At 39.2% G+C, this 17917-nt stretch overlaps 1 protein-coding gene across 1 annotated transcript in view; it reads left to right on the top strand.

The window, feature by feature from the left end:
- Nucleotides 1-2822: 2822 nt before the first annotated feature.
- Nucleotides 2823-17917, top strand: part of PIGL (phosphatidylinositol glycan anchor biosynthesis, class L) — a gene marked incomplete at both ends in the record, with an annotated part of 41978 nt that continues 26883 nt past the window's right edge. Inside the window, one exon of the mRNA XM_009576386.1 lies at nt 2823-2922. Within this exon, the coding sequence (XP_009574681.1) occupies nt 2823-2922 (100 nt within the window). The remainder of the gene's footprint in view (nt 2923-17917) is intronic.

Genomic DNA, 17917 nt, shown 5'->3' on the forward strand with positions numbered 1-17917 from the left:
GAGGGACAAAGGTCTGTGGATACCGTTTGGCTTTTTCACAGCTATGGAGAGATTACTGAACTGCAACTCTGCCATTTCAGTTTTGGAGACTAATACACTCCTGCTATTAGAGAACTTTCCAAAGAAGAGTTGTGTTTCAGTTTATTTTGTTAAATTTTCTTTTTTCTTTACTCCTGATTCAGTGACATGACACATTCAGTGTGTTTGACACTGCCTTCTATGTACTCTCTTACATGTCTTCGTAATGGAACTAGGAGTCCATATAGGAGAGTACATTCACTGAGCTAATAGATTTTTCTGTACCTCTTATTAGTCTTTTGGGCAATTCAGATGGTTCATCCTCTCATTGTTTGTGTGATTGATGATGACAAGTGAGTTGATCAAAGACTCTGCAAATTGTAACACTGAGACAAAATCATTACTTAGAAACTGTCGTACTTGCAGTTTTCAGTTATCAATCAAAATGACTTAGAAATGAACTAGAATTACAGCACTGTGAAAAAAATCAGTCTTTTCCACGCTGAATAATCTTCAGTTGAAATAATAACTCAGTATAAACATGCTTTGCTCTCTGTAGTAGCTGACTGTCTATTGTGAGTGCTCCATGGATAAGGTCCAGCAGCATCAGCTATTCAGCTGTTTTTGCTCTCAATAGCTGCCTATTTTTTCTTGTTAGCATTTATATATTCCTGATGTCCTGACACATTTCTCAAGCTGTGGAACATAGATATGTTCCTTTGAGTTCAGTAGAAGTTAGGTATTTTGAGAACAGTGGTACTATTTGGATAAAACATTACCTGCAGTCAGCTATTACACTGCATTGCAGCAAAAGATACCTTATCTTAAAACACTAGTGTCATTAATGGCCTTGCAAAAAATCAACATAAGTCCTGCTGTACTAATATAATCCATCTAGTGAAGGTGCACACTTAAGTTCTGAAGCTGGAACATGCAATCTAAGCTGCACACTACCAGGTTGACGTGTTCCTCAGCAAACCCACAGATAACTGTTGTCATAGTCTCCTAAAACCATTCACTCACAGTCTGCAAGAAGAGGGTTTTTTTTCTAGTTACTCTTTTCCTCTTTGAAAATTTTACAAAGCTTGCTAGTGATGGCTTGGATTGCAACACTGCTTGAGAGAAATGCTAGATTTAGATGACTCACACCCACAACAATAAAAAGTTCTAGTGTAATTCAGGACAGCTGACTACAGACTTGAATCATACATTAATACTCAGCTGTATTTTTTTCATTTTACTGCTTCAAAGTTAAAATTGGGTTGCAAGTACTGCCCTGCACAGGGCAACATTCTGGAAGGGGCCATCGCGGCTCTGGCATGGATTTTGCATGGCTGATGCCAAGAAAAAATAAGGGAATGTCAGGGCAAGATGAGAAGAAAATAATTCAGTGAAGAAGGAGGCAGTGTTTTAAGATAATGGATCCTGTTTCCCTGCTAGTTGTTGCTCTCGGTGTGTTATAACTTCTCCCAAATGCCTTATCTAAATTAGGTTTTCTCTCTTCTTTTGGTTCTATAAGTTCTTTGCAATCTTGCCATGTTAGTTTTTGCCTGAATTTCCTCTGTGAATGATGCAGACTTCTGAGAAATCTTTGTCTCAAAACAGAGATTGTTATGATGGAATTCCTCATTTCTTCAAATCCTTTTAGTTCCATCACTGTGTTCTATTGCAGTGTCCTAGTGTTATATGACAATTACTGCTCATTAGAATTGGCCCAGAGTATAGTATAAACTTTAATCACTTGAAGAATACCCCATGGGACAGGCTTTCCGTGCGTTATCTCAAGAGTTCTGTTCCAAGTACTTTGGACTTGCTGTTCAGCCTGGCTCTGTGGGCCTCTGCTGTTAAGAGTACAGGAGGGAGTTCTGTACACATGGCAGCGTGTCTAATAGTGAGGGAGGAGTGACTCTTTGGCCCTTCCTAAGGAGATTAATTATTACTGATTTGTTGTGAATACTTGTTTTTAAAAAAGTGGACTAAGATCCCACTAACCTCTTTCACAGATACAACCTGGAAATTTGCCAGTGGTAACAACTTTTAGTCACCGCACTGCAAAGGCAATTTCTCCTGTGTTTATGAAAAGATCTTGCTCAATTGTTTTGTAGTATATTGGTGACTTCCATTCAGAAAATGTGTAAGTAGTTAGTCCATGTATATGCATATTAGAAGACTCCTTTTTTTCCCCACAGAGCATGGGCAGCCTATGGAATTCACCAAAAGAAATACTAAATCTTGCTAAAAATTTACCAATGTTCGGAAGTGGATTAGACATGTTCCAAAATAAAACAAAAGGGCCAAACAAAAAACCCAGAAGAGCTAGAAATTGTGATGTTTCAAGGAATAAGACATTTGCTAATCAAACAGGTGGTTGGGAGCAGTTTCCCAAGCAGGTTATTCCAGAATTGTTGTTTGGAAGATCTCCCGTGTCTTTGGCAGAAGCATTTAACTTTGGCCGCTCTTAGGATGAGGATACTGGACTGTTTGGACCACTGATCTGATTCGACATGGCAATTTCTGATGTCCTTGCCAAATAAGCTCATGAACGGCTGCAAGCCACACTCAGTGCATAAACGTGAGGAATGTAGTCAAGGTGGGCAGAATTTTGCCTCAGCATTTTACCCTGAGCGAAGCCGTGTATTGCTCAGGTCAAAGCTATGGAGTTTGTCCCCTGCAATGTGTCTGTTCCTCAAATGATGCCCTTTTATTTAATGTGTGATGTTTAATGCTTTGAGAAGGAAAAGAGGAATTCATTCCAAGCTAACCTAAACTAAGTTAGACAGTGTTGCTGTGTTTGCTATTTTCAGGAAATTACTACAATCAAGGAGAGATTCGTAAGAAAGAACTGGAACAGAGTTGTTTTCTTCTGGGGATTCCTGCTTCCGATGTAACAGTCGTTGATCACAGGTAACTGGTTTTCATTTATAGCATAATTTCATTGCAGTTTTTAAATAGGGGGTGAAGTTCACTTTAAAGTTCAGTGAAAACATACTGTGTCATTCTAAAAAGTCTTGAGGAATCTCAAAAAAAGACCGTATTAGATATTTTTGTTAACTCTTAACATAAATCTAATTAATGCAGAAGACAATTCAAGTGTATAATGGGGATCATAATCCCTAGGTTAAGCTCTGTTGATACAGCATTTAGAATGATGATAACCATACTTGTTGGGGTCTGGCACAGGGCGTTTGGGCAGCATGATCACATTTTGTTACACTTGTTGCAGTGTTATACAATTACAAATTCTCTGAATTGCCTGTGGCAGGTTTGTCTGTAGGATAGTCTTTACAGGGTTAGTGTGGAATTCTGTTATATTTATAATCTGGTTTAGTCCTGGCTAAAGACAAAAGTGAATTGCAGTATTAAAGACAGTCCATAATAACATGACAGTAAGATTCTTTCAAATGAAGCCATACAAGATTTCTGTTTTTGTAAGGTGTGGTGTTGTTTTCTTTAGTTGTGTGTAGATACAAAGGTAGCTGATAAAGCTGACACTTCTTTGTTTTGGGATTAATTCAGGAACTCTCTTCTGGGAAGGTGATTTAACACTTTGAATCAGTGAAACTCAGAACTAACATTATAAAGGCCTCTTGAATTGCCCGATCACTCTCTATCTGGGGTTGATAGAGGCTGAACTAGATACTGATTGCTAGGAAACACGATACAAGTGGTTGTTTCAATTGTAAACAACTATTATACAATCCATAAAGAATATTTTTGTTTATGAAGAAATAACTTTAATAGCAACATACTGATTTAAAGCCACGCCAACTAGAAAAGTCAGAGTTGAAAAAAATCTGGCTCCAGGCAGGCCCTTTTCCCATGAACATATTTTCCCTTAAGCTAAGGCAACAGAAACCACAGTCCACAATATGAATCTTCTTGAGTTCTTTGCTTTTTTTAGCTTTAGGTTTCTCTCCAAGTTTTCAGCTCACTTAGGAAAACAGCATAGGAGTTGTTTTTCCTTTGGAATGAAAAGAGATGTTTCCGTTCGCTGCTCATGAACTGGTTTTGGATAACTTCAAGTTTTGTAGTACAATCATATGACAATGCCCAAAACATTTTGGGGAGGGATAAGGAAAAAAGCTGCTAAGCTTTGCTAAGCATAAAGTCTGCTCAATGAACCATCTTTTGAAATTAACACAGAGCCCAGAAGCCTACTGGTCTTTCATCCTCTAACGCAATGTGAGGTTGGTTTGTACGTGATGCAAGTTTCCCGATACTTCTCAGTCATGCCGCAGCGTACACAGTCCAGAGGACTGGTTTTTGCACGTAATACTTTGGTTTGCTCTGTAGGAAGGTGAGGGCCGTTTCAGAGAAATAGCTTGGATCATGCCTCTTTATTACTTTCATTACTAGTATTACACATATTTATATAAGTAATGAGTTATACGTGATTTCCCCCAGTGAATGCAGTGCCTGAAAAGACAGATCCATCCCATTGCCCAGAGCTTCTGGGCATGGACTAGAATGTACACCATTGTGCTAAGAAACAGGTTCAGATTTGAGGTCTTTATCTCTGAGGTTGGATTGCTATGAGATAACCATCAAATCGTCTAACTTTGTTGTGCATTCAGGGAGTGAACTGAAGTGAAGTTCTTGCTGAATTTTGCTCAGAGCTTGTTTACAGAGTGAAGTCAAGTGTGTTTACAGTGCATTATTTACTCTGCAATAACTCACCATGTGGATGCTCTTTATGAAAAACATCTGTGGATCAGGTGTTAGCAAAATGGTAGAGGATCAGGAATAACTTCTAGATGACACTGAATTTTTAGAGTAGCTAATTTTTAAAGTACTATTTTCCAATGGTTTAAACAAAGCACTGGTATTCAGGGTTCTTGAAACTTACTCAAAGTTCCTGGATTCCTTAAAGTCAGTAGCTTTCCTATGCCTATAACTTCTGTATTTACAGATTATACAAAAATATTTGCCGGTATGGCATGATGTGAAACTTGCTAAATTAATACATTATCTACTGCTAGATTTCCATGTAAATTCTTGTCTATGGAATACAGTTCAGGAGGCTGTTCCTCTTTAGCATTTTGTCTTTGCTAGGCACTGTGTAAGATCAGAACCCTTTGGCTTTTTGTGTTCCCTTTCTAACTCTTTGGAAGATAGTTTTCCATCAATGTAAAGAACTAGCACATCACTTAAGGACTGCAGCTGGCATGCTGCCCATCTAACATTTCTTGTACAAACACTGGATGCTTTACATTATCCAAGCTGCAGACTTGTATTTTGGTAAGGAAAGCCCAAAGGATTGCTAGGTCTGGATCTGCTCCAGCCATTGTAGTGTGGAGCTGAGTCATGCTGCTTCCTCTTTCTTTGCATGATCTACAATTGAGTGAGTAGAATTTTCAAGATGTAAAAGGGGAAATACATCTGAAAAGCAAGGTGATTGACTTGCTCTCTAATCTCACTTGGCCAGGCAGGTATAAAATCAACATGACATTTTGAATTGTGTGTGAACTTGTAAAGAGAAAGCTTCAGTCACTCAGCCTATGATGAAATCTGTGTTGAAGACCAATTCCTTATTAAGCAGTTCCTTGCCTTAAACAATGACTCTCTCAAGTATAGCCAGGATTCCTAGGGCAGGACTAGTTCAGTCTCCATCAGTCAACTGCTTTGCACTGATTCTTCAGCGGGTGTTTGATGTTGTTACTGTGTTTTTTACCTCAGTTAAAGACAGCTCAAATCTTCTGCACAAATACGGTCCCAAACTGTACCTACATTTCAGCCCTAGAGATTGGAGGTCACATGAATCTGCCACAGAAAAGTTCTTTGCTGTAGAGGGCATGTCCAGGAGTGGAAAGAGGCATGCATTACCACGCAGCAGCCAGTTACTGTAGGTGAGCAGATGGGCATGCAGTTTTCCAGGCTATTTCCTACTTGTGAAAAGTACAGGTCAGGCATCAGATTTGCAGAGGTGTCCCCCTGAGCTGTCATGTAATTATCATAGCTCCAACACCACAGCAACTGAACAGCTGCTTTTAAGAGAGAAAAAATTTATACTCTGCTTTTGTTACCATTCCCACACTAGGCTTAATACTTGGAGCAACCCAGCTCAGAACTACGACTTGTATTGTTCAATGTTAATTTCTATACTGTTACAATTATTCCTGCTGTTGGGTGAGGGAGGAGTAGCAAGAGAGAGGAGTCTGAAACTCATGTAAGATAGAAGTCATTTCATTAATGATATAAATGGTAATGTAAACTCTGTGCTTTTGGTACATTTTTATCATCTTATGTGCTGCAACAATGGACTTTTTGTTGCTGGAAAGATGAGAGATAATTGGTTTTATCTACTGTGCCATGATACCAGCTTAATTTTCACAGAGACTGGTATAGTTCGACAGATCTGCAGTGAAGATAAAACGAGCATAGCTAAAATATGAGTGGTATAGATACCTCTAATGCAAACACAGACTAACTCAACTGACAAATCTGCTAAAATTATATGTCTAAAATAGTAGGTAAATCAGATGCTGGACATTTCTGTGGTGGCAGAAGGGTCTAATTTATAAAGCATTTGGCTGCACTGCAAACAAAAAGGGACATCCATTTTCACCAAAAGTTCTGTTGTTCTTTAGGCATGTGTTAGACTTTGCTGCCAGATTTAGCTTAAAGTTTAAATTGCTCTGGTGATGTATGGGCATCCACCCAAAGGACATGAGTGCTTGCAGGGCAGGGCAGAACTCCCTGCATCTTGAGAAGAACAAGTCTGAGTAGCTGATTTGCACTTGAGATGTGTGACAAAGACAAGGTTCAGCTTAGCAAGAGGAGAGCTTGTAAACAAGTAAAAAGTGAGTCCTGCATTATCATAAAACATGGAGATGGTTTCTCTTCCCTTCTGTTTAAAATATGCAGAAAAGAATGCTTCAGTAGCAATGTGAAGAGAAAAAAATGTTCACGTAAGAGTTGCTTTGGGTGCTGCTCTTTGATGTGGCACTGCTACACGTTTTCTTGGTTGTTGCTCTGTCTGGTCTTGAGAACATAGTGAGATGAAGGTGCTGTAGTCTCCAAAAACAGTTATCAGGCCACAAGTCATTGCCATAGTTTTGGATTTGTAAGTATACTTTGTTGGGAATTTACTTATAGCTGAGAAAGCTATCTGTAAGTAATTAATCTGTGAATATATGTTCATGAGCTAGAAAGCGCTCTCTGATGGTATATGGAAAACCAGGAGTTAGTATCTGATTGATCTAATATTAAGAGTTAGTTAAGCTCCCATTAACATCGGGCACATCTGCCAATGCTCTGGCTTCTACTAGTCTGATATTACATGTAAACAGGAGATGTTTTCTAAGCTGTTTTCACTTTCTGAAGAGAACAAGCAAAAAGGAAGCCCAAATTATTATTTTTTTCTAATATCTGTTTTGGGTTCATGGAAAGATAAATATCAGGCATTTTATTGCAGCTTCTGAAGCTTTTGTGCATGGTTATACTGGACAGTAAAACTGACTTTGCATCTTTAATATGACAGAAAATACTTGGCCCAAGTTTGCACTGCAAAGAAAATAATAGCCGAGATTTGTGTAAACTAGAAAATTTTCCATTCAAAGTACAAAGGCTTACTGCAAATAATGTTACATCTGTTTCCAAGTTTCCATGGAAATTGTACTCCATTCGCTTTTTTATTATTATTATTTCACTTAAGTCCAAAAGGGCTCTGATTAGACAATGGACAGGAGAGAGGACATCTGCCCAAGCAGAATCACAGGCTATCTGCACGTTTTTTATGAGGCTGCAGAGAAGCTCAAATTCTTTTTTCTTTTTTTTTTTCACATTATAATTCTTCGCCATTGGGATTGTTTTTTCCCCCTATAAGGTAAATAGGCTTTATTGCACTTCCTCATGTTTAACTTCTAATGAACTTCCTTCCACGAGCTTCCCATGTCAGAGAATTGAGTCTGTGAGTGAGTCATGGGAAAAATATATCCTTAAATAAATAGTGTGTGTGTCTGATTATGATGATGAGAAAGATATAAAAACACTCAGACCTTTCAGAGAATGAAATATGTAACTGGAAATTTGAACCTTTTTATTAGAATTTAGAAATATATACAGATAGTTAAGAAGTATATCCCATTGATCCAGTTTGGTTTTACTGTACTTACGTGGTTCATTGATGGCTTTATTGATTCGAATGCAGGGTGCTAAGCGCATGAAAGCTGAAGATGCAAGCTATATAGTGAGAATATGTACTGCAGTTAAGAAAGCTTGCCTGAAAACTGAGGGCACCAGGAGAAGTGCAGAGATAAAATCCTGGCCTCAGTAAAGTCTGGTGGCAAAGCTATCAGTGATTTCATACCAGTTTCTGACTCATTCATTTGCAGACCTGTGTCATCTTGCTGAATGAGATTTTTTTAAAATGTATTTATCTTACTTATGTGTTTCTGATCAGAAAGGTGATATTGTTCCCTGATGTTTCTCCTTTCCCTGTTCTTATATTTCATATTTTGGGATCAGTATTTAATAGTTTTAATTATGCTGAAATAATTGTGGTAATTAGTTACATTTTGTCTTCCCAAGTTCCTCGTGGTATTATAGTTTGACATTTTATTTTATTGCTAATTCTAAAAAGCTGATCTATGTGCTGATTAAAATTGCTGCCATGCTTTATTCTAGAAGAACTGCATAGTTCAGTAGCGAGTGATGGGATCCTCTTCACCTTACTTATTCCAGCAATGCTGTAAACAACTTTACTTTTTGCAGAATTTTCTTTAATTAAGAATGGCATCTGTGGGACCAGAAAATCTTAGATGTAAATTGGTCGCACATTCAGTGTGTATTACAGGGAAATCAACCTACATCTTTTGAATCAGTCAAACATACTCATAATCATCCTGAATACTAACACGCTTTACCATTACAAGAAGGCATGAAGGCTTTGTCAGTCAGGTGGGTATCTTGATATTTATGTAATCACTGTAGCCAAATTTCACTCCTGTTTACTATAATTCATGAAATTTAAATTGTTTTCTTTCTGAGAAGACAATGAAATATTTGGCCACCCTTTTTTATTTACATTTCTAAACAAACAGATAATTTTTCCAAAATGCTTACCACATGGCAGCTCATGCTGATATTTTAGGACATCAGAACACTTTATAAAAAGGCTTATATCAAAGTCTGCCTTCCAGCTTCTGCTTTTATGTGTTGCTCTATGCAATAATTTAAGAGGAAATTCTTCTGGGGATTGAGATGTCTCTCTGCCCTCCAGGAAAGTTGCTTTCTGAAACAAAGGCTTGTATTGCAGTAAGTTAGGTTTAGCTATTTTGTCCTAAGTTAGATATTTTCCTCAATAAGGAAATCTGCCCTCTTGCTTCTCTGGGGTTTCTCTGAACCAGATCCTTTCTCAGCTTTCTAGCATAATTAACTTCCTTGCTGTACAAAAAGGGGGAAGGGTCTGTGGTGAAAGGGAAAATGATCCTTTCAATGCCAAAGGGGCATGTCCCCCAGATTACCTCTGTAGAGCAATGAGCAATGGTCCTTTTCAAAACATTCAAGGATTCTCCTTCAGATGTCAACAGAGACCTGTCAAACCACGTCAGTGAAGTCACAGCAGGGTTTGATTAAGAGCACGAGTCTGGCCAGAAAAGCCAAGGGCTCTGAATAAATGCAGGGGGAAGTGAAGGAGTACTGCTGAAGGACAAAATGTCTTTATGGAAATCAAATCAAAACACTAAGCATTGATATTTATACTTTTAATGTTCAAGATTATTTTAGCAGAATAAAAAGCATGAAATACTGATCTCAAAACATGAAATATGAGAGTAAGGATCCCAGCCATCCCCCAAAGCTGATGCAAGTTTGATTCAACTTAAAAAACATCATCACTGGTAAGCTGATAGAAAGAAAAGAAATAAGGCTGTGCATAATAGCTGTGTTTCAGGAGTCTGGGAAAACTGGCTAGGACTGAAGACAGGGAAATGCACTAGAACAGGGAAATCCACTAGAAGTCTTTTTTTTTTTTGTTCTTTGTTAATTCACACCTTCAGAAATGCCTTTGACTATTCTTTTATTAATGGCTTTTAAAAGTCTCCCACATATGTTGAAGACAGGCATCTTCTTTGTAGCAAAGAAAGCTTCAATGACCCATCCTGAATTTGTGGGTGGTTCGTGTCCCAGCTTTGCTGTCTCCTGGTAACACAGATATGCTGACTGGAGCAATTCTGTAACTAGACCACTTTTGTCCATGCAGAATGAAGTGTCTTTGGGTTTGCTGGTTTCCAGTGTAAAATTCAGGGTTTCATATTAATATATTTTGGGTGGACTTTCTTCAAAAGAACATAGAAACATAGAAAGATACCAACATAAAAAGATACGGCCATTAGATTAAAGCTATTTTCAACAGTTATACCCAAGAGTCCCCTTGTAAACATGGCAAACTATAACAACCTATTTATTTTGCCAGTTACACAGCGGAACAATACAATGGGTTTTGCCAACAGACACCCTGAGGAACTAATGGAGAATGACAGGTGTTTCCCCTTTGACCCTGGAAGGTTCCCTGCTCCGATAGCCCAGCAACATTTCTGTTAGTCACTCATTTAACCTGCAGCTGCAAACGCCTTGCTGTTAGTTATAGGCGGACTGGAGTCTTTTATCAGAGAAGAGAAAATGGTCAACTCTTTTCTTTAAAGAGTAACAGTTATACCAAGTAGTCACAGTAAGTTAATCAAAGAGGAGGAACAAAAAAAAAATCTAGCATGGATTCAGCTTAGGCTTTTGAATCTCTGCATTCCTCCCAGCTTACTCAGGGAAAATATATTCCTATTTCTACTGGGAACACTCTTAAAAGCCTTCTCACAATAATGGATTGGGCGTTAACGCCTTGTTCACAAGAACTGTGTGGTTTCTTTGTGTGTTCTCATAATCTTATTTTAATTGTAGCTACAGTACAAAATGTTGAGTGCCTCAGTTAAAATAAAGCTGTGAGATCTGACATGGTTTGGAAACATCATCCAGTTGCATCTGCCAATGGACTTGCGTTTTCTGCATGTCAGGTAATTACTGTGCTGGAAAACAGAGGAAGGGGATTTGCAGCCTCTCTTGGTCAAACTCCCCTTTGGGATTCAGTCTAGAGAAGTGCAGTTACATCAATTCCTGTTTTTCCTAAAGATCAGGATCCTAGGTGTACTAGGTAGCTCCTGCAGTTAGTGTGTATCTGTACTCACACTTTAGTTGGAGGTAATTGCAGTAACTTCCCCCAAGTTGCCTCAGTCTCTGGGAGACGAGAAGTTTCAGTGTGTCTAGCAGCCTCATGACATTAAAACCAGTTGTTGGTTTATTCTTGTTCCCTTCACCTAACTTTGCTAGTTCAGGCAGTCACTAGAAAATTTATGGACTAATCAACATCTGAGCCTTGGGAGCAAGGCTTTTATTAGGCTCATTAAGGACAGAATGTTTCCAATTACAAGGCATAGTGTCAAAGGCTGTCAGATCACTTTAAATGCCATGATATGCTGTCTTGCTGAATGCCAGCAATATAATTCTCATTTCTTGAATTCATTTTCAAAATTCCCATTGAAGTCAGAAGGCACCTCCTATGCTGGCAGCTAGTAAGAGAACATAGGAAGCAGTGCATACAGTGCCTGAGGGATGAGTGGGACGCATCCCGTTCCATGGCAGACTCACAGGGTTGAGTTGATGAGCTGCAGAAGTAGGGTGTCCTTGGGGCCTTTGGGACAGGACCATGCGGTGAAGGAACTCCCTGAGAATTTTACCTCCCCCTAAAAATAATTGCAGGGCAGTCAGTGGGGACCTTTCTGGCTTTTTTATATAAAAAGACAGTGTCAGGACAGGGAAAAAAAAAATTTGCTTTGTGCACGTCACTCCTGGGCAATAAAAGGAGCTTAGTTACTTTCATGTTGATTGAAGTATTTTATTTTTCATAGGAATAGCAATGTTTGGATTGCAGACACTGTAAAGACTTAGTGGCGTTTTTGTGAGGATATAGATTTACAAATTCTGTGGTTTTATACAAGATATGTTTTGGGTCTACATCAACCCAATTCTTCCACATAGGTGGTAGAACTGGAGCTGTAGAATCTTGGACGTCTTAATTTCTTTCTTTCCTCAGAGCCACCTTCTGGTCCCATCAAAATCAGTGGGGGTTGGCCATTGACTTCAGTAGGACCAGAAATTGTCATTGAAATAGTCAACAAGAGAAGACAAAGTCTTGTTTAAAAAATTGTTAGTATGGGGAAAGTTGGAAAAGCAACTGTACAATGGATGTTGTGTAAAATGTGTTTTCTCTTAATGACCTTCCAGTTCAGATTGGCTCTGTTTACATACAAATCAAAAGCTGGTTTGTCTGACTGCCAGCACAGCAAAACTCAGTCTGGGATCTGAATATCCAGCTGTGTCTTTTGCCTCTGACATCCTCCCAGTAATAAAAGTTGTGTGGCTGGGATTTGGCTAGAATTGCAGATGATGTGTGAGCCAGAATTGAATTCAGCCTGCTCTTCCTCTGCAAGACAATAGAAGTTAAAACTTGTTTGTGTCAATAAAATAAGCATATACAACTCATAATTCCTCAGGGACCAGATATGATAAATAAGATGCTTTTTTCCCGTCATCACATTTCTAACTCTGACCAGTGTTAGTAATAAGTCTGTGAGAACTCAGACTTTTGTCTTCCTCATTTCGAAGTTGGAGCAGAAGCTTTTATGGGGTTTACCTGTGAAGATGCAGCATCCAGAGAATAGACATAATTATGATAACCTTTGCAGAGCTATCTAATCAAGGTTCTTTCTTCTTCACTTTGAAACTCCCTGAAGGGTACACTATGTTAAGTGCTGTCTTTGCTCGGTAAGCCTGTCCTCTGTTAACAGCTTCCCTGCAGATTGACAAAGTGACAGAGACAGCAACTTCTTCACAGGTGAAATGGTACTGCTAGCGTGCCTATTAGTTATCACTTTCCTGTTTCAGCCTTTTCTCCAATGGTATGTTAGTAAACTAGGCTGCTTTGTGTAGCAGAGGCTCTCAAACTTGCCTTACAGCGGTTTCTATTTGGTAGCTTGTCAGGAACTTGGGTGCTGCACCTTGTGAGACAGATGCCAGTGGAGCATGTGGTGATGGAGAGGTTTCTGGGCTACTGTCTGGATGTAGGCAAAGCTATCTCAGTTCATAAGGGAGCAATGCATGATGGAACTGTATTTACTGCGGGGTCTTCTTTCTTGTAACAGTGAAAGCTCTGGCTGCAGTACAGAGCTCCGTTAGCAATTTCATTTGCAGCTTGCACTTTGGCCACCTCATTGTAAAAGGCTGCTTGTAAAGCTGTATATCAGTTAAGCACAGCATTTGTTATCTCCACTTTTTCCATTAATAAAACCCTATTTGTCAGATGATTGAAAGCTCTTCCAGTTGACAGTATCAGTGTGGACCAGCAAAGGTGTTTTCCGCAGTCTAGAATCTGAGGCTTCCCAAATGCTTCTAGCTGACTGCAGTGGGGTGCTGCTCTGCAGCCGCATGATCCAGAGCCGCCTTTTGAAGCATCCTACAGCAAGAGAATTCCCATTTGTATTTTCTTGGCTGAGTTTGTTGTGACATGCCCTGTTATTTTTGCATTCTGTGTCCATTCTGAAGTTCCCCCAGGCATCCCTTCAAATGAAACATTGCATCACTGAGGAAGTGAAGCCATTAAAAGTGAATGCTTTCGCCAAACACTTGGAGCAAATACAATCAGCTCTCATCTACCAGAAATGGACTTGCAAGTTGACATTGCAAAATTTGGGAAGAACAATAGTCCTTTCTTGAGTGATTTGATGCAGTTTTTCAAAAAGCTGAGCTGTGCTGTTATTTTTTTGCCACATCATGAATGAAGGTTTTATATTTGCATAGAGCAAATGTAGAAGGGTTATCAAGCAAAGTAGTTAGAGCATGGAGCTTCACACTTCAAAATCCTTTTGAAGGAAGAGAAATTTTATGTTCTCTGCTGAACTCTGCTAAGGTCTCTGACCTTCTCTGTGTTTTACTTTCATTCTCTAATAATCCTGCCTTTTTGCAGAGCTGTGGGGATGGACCAATTACCGTTCACATACTATTCTCATGGTGTGAAATGCTGTATAAGTGTTAAGGATCATTATTAAAGTTTTTCTTGCCAGTCAAAGGGTTAATTTCTTTCTCCAAAGAAGGAGATCTGATTTAGGTTTGGCACAGGAGGAGGGAAGACAGAGGATTTTGTTCTGCAGGAAACTAGGTCAGCAGGTTTTTATTATCGTGCTCGACAGCCCAATATGGTTTGCATTTAGGAATGAACTCGGTTGACATTGTGTATGGTCGATTTCCTCTTCCCAGAAAGCAGGCCTCAGACATCGCTCCATACATTATGGCTTTCCCAAATTGAATGCAAGAGAATATTTAGCTGAAGAAGCTGAGGCAGTTGTGAGTTTGTTGGATACGTTTTTATAGCTGTCTGTCAGGAGTGCCTCAGGAACACAGAATGAAGTCCAAGATATTTTGGAGAGGAGGAACAATAGGGCTGGAATTTTTTCAGTCAATGAAGTGCATCAGAATCACAGAGACCGTCATTGTTTTTACACCCCATCTACTGATGATTGTTCTTATAGCCTGTAGCGTTGTTTGGTTTTTGTTTGGATGTGGTCAGATTCTGATCTTGGTCCTGCCAAAGTAAATTTGGAGTAATACCCTTGCTTTCTCTGAAGCTACTGCTGCGTGTGGCTGAGATCACAGTGTGGTCCTGCAAATAACTTTAGATGGGGAGTTTTCCATTATAACTTTTGGACCATCATGACTGATAAAAGATTTAAATAATCTGAATAATCCAGAATCTTTTACACATCTTCCAGCTTTCTTGACCATATACCCTGGAGCGTATTCTTTTCCTGGGCAACGGAGAATAGGTGTCTGTGTTCTTTACCTCTGCCTATTGAAGACCAAATTGTGGCAGACATTATGCATGTTGGAGAATTCAGGCTGCCTTTCTTTACAGATTTATTTTTACTTTATAGAATAATGAAAATCCAAGTACTTAAAACTTAAAAAAAAGTCTACTTTGTTTTGATTGTAGGGATCAGGTAAGGGTGATGGAGCTTAGAAAGGCTATTGGTAACGCTTAGGAAAATTTCTGAGTAATAGGATTTAAGGCTGAGTATCTATTTCCAGTTTTATACTCTTCTTGTTTTACAGACTTTAATGTTAGTTAATGGCTCTTCCGCATAATAAAACCATCTAATTCTGTCCTGTTCTAGTCTTTATTCAGTTCTGGCATTGAGAAACCCAGACATTTTTGCAAACCAAGTTTGGCTTTTAAAGCTGAACAAGGAAAATACAGGCAATACTGAGAAGAACAGACATCAGTAGGTTGCCAGCAATTCCTGGAAATAATGGAGTTTCACAACCATTCCCTGCAGATTGGACATTTAGGGAGGAAAAATATCCATGTGGCTTACATGGACGGAATAATGAAAATGCAAAGTCTGTTGAGAAAGTTTATTATGGTAAAAATCCAAATGCCATTCTAGGGTTTAAACCAAAGAGCAGCGTATCAAATGCCTCAAAATGATGACAGCAGAGAAATAATATAGGTCAGAAAATTGCATACAGTCTCTCCTGAACTTGCTTTTAATGTCGTGTTAGGCTGTACATTTTAGTTGTCCAGTGCAGTCTCAGCTGCAATAAATGTGGTCATATAATCATCTTTTGAAATATGAACATGTTAAACAGGGATGAAGAAAGTTGGTATTTCTGTAATACCCTTGTGCTCTTACACTGTTGGCATCTGTGACTGAGAGCCGAGAAAGTGGCAGCGCACGTCAGAATGAGGGGCATGGAGAGGACTTGTAGCAGGCAGACACATACACACAATAAACATCCGAGCTGAGGCAGCATTTTGAAAATTGCCTTCTACATAACGAAAACAGAAGGGGGTGTAGGAGAATCTCCATAGCTTCATTCAGGGATGACGAATTATTTCATTCAAATTCGTAACGACTCAGAAAATGTCACTATGTTGCTGGAAGACTTGGGTTGTATTCCTTACTCCCTAAATTGAACTAAGTTGAAATAAACTCTTAGCTCAAGAAATGAGAGATGGAAAAGACTCTTTCTCTCTCCTGTAGTGGCTTTCCAGAATGTATATTATATCTCTTGAAGCTGTCAGCTATGTGAAGCTTTTGGCATGTGACTCATAGGATAAGTAAGTTTGGTCATTCTTGCTGTGAATAAAAAGGGTAAAATCCTACATTTTTATAAAGGCTTTTTCTTCCTCAAAAGAGTCCAGAAAACATCACAAACCATTGGCATATCAGAGCTGTCCTGAAAATACAGTAGCTTCTGGGTTGAAACAGCAACTGTTAATAGCATTCAGTAATGCCATGTGTATGAAAAATGTCTGCTGCCGTATATTTGTGCTCTTTCAAATGAATGAACTCGAGAGTCTCTAGACTGAAAATGAGGTTGGCAATGCAGAAGAGCCGTGCATGTATGTCAGCTAATGAAAAAATGCTTGCAGAAGACTGTGGGATAAACAGGTGCCAAGTAATACTGGTGTACGAAATAAACCATTTGTGCTCATTTGGGAGCTCTGCTGCATAAAGGATGCAGCCTGCAATTTAAGTAGGTTATGATGTTCTCCCCTGTGGCTGGGGTTAGAGGCTAGTCCAGTTAACTGCAGAGTAGTCACTTTGTGGAACAAACATGAAGGCACTAAACTAAAATCGTCTTTCAGAGAGCAATGGCTTTATATGGGTGCATTTCTTTTTTGGTTTTAAATGTAACCCTATCTTTACCAATTAAAGTAGCTATTTAATGGTTCGAATATGATCTCTGAGCTATGAGCACAAACCTCATTTAACCCTTTTGTGGGATAAAATATATTGAGTCTTGCTTTATTTGTAGTTATTATTCCTTCTTAGTGTTTTAACCAGTAATTAACCCTATACATTGATAGTTGTTTACAGCTGGGAACAGGCTGACAAGAATAGTGCTCTTGGTTCTGCAGTAAGGAGGGAACCGTGCCAGGTAGCTATCCTGTATCTGTTTCCCAAAGCCAGGTAGCCATCTCCTGGGGCAACCCCTGTACCAGCAGAGAGGGAACAGCAATCTTCTCAAACATGGCTGCTCACTGCCGATCTTTTCTGAGAATGGCAATCAGTTGCTTGATTAATTTTATTGACAACTTATTGCAGAAAAAGGTGCCAGACTGAAAGCACTGGTAAACAGGAGACATAGGTCCCACGCAATATTACTCACAACGGAGTAACTCTACGCACCAGTGTGTGTTAGTACACTTCGTTGTTGCTTCAAATTGATTGCTTGTATCTGCAAGAAGATTACTGTCCAATGTGATAAAACTTTTGGCCTCTTTCCTTGGATGCCAATAAAAAGATTAATTAAAACAGGGCTAAAAATGTATTAGTATTTAAGGGAGATATATTTTTTCCTGTGCTGCCTCGTCTTTTATTCCATCCCAATCCTTCATGCATTATGCTCAAAGAGGTACTGTAGAGCAGAGTTGAAGACCCTCTGTACAGAGTCTCCATACAGCTGCTGCTACATTTAGTGCTCTTGGTATCTACAAGGAGGTAAGGAAGGACTTTTTGCCTCCATCCTCGTATATCCTTATTCCAGGAGAACGGATATGCACTTGCAAGAGCGATCTGGAGCAGTGCTCTGCCTGCACAGGATGTTTGATATACAACATGTTCAATACCCTTTCCTACAGTGGCTCATTCTGTTGACAGTCGCTGTATCCTTCCATGGTACCCTTGCTGGGACCTTCACACAGCTCACAAGTGATCTCTGGCTCCACAGCAGCTGTAACGCTCGAGTAATCTCCAACCAGTCTTGGTGGTTGGACTTTCCTAGTGACCTGTATTAACCAGAAGTGTCTTGGGAGGTTTCCCAGTTCCATCATTCTGCTTTTGGTGTTTAC

The sequence above is a fragment of the Fulmarus glacialis genome, unplaced genomic scaffold, assembly GCF_000690835.1.
Source record: "Fulmarus glacialis isolate BGI_N327 unplaced genomic scaffold, ASM69083v1 scaffold42284, whole genome shotgun sequence".
Taxonomy (NCBI): domain Eukaryota; kingdom Metazoa; phylum Chordata; class Aves; order Procellariiformes; family Procellariidae; genus Fulmarus; species Fulmarus glacialis.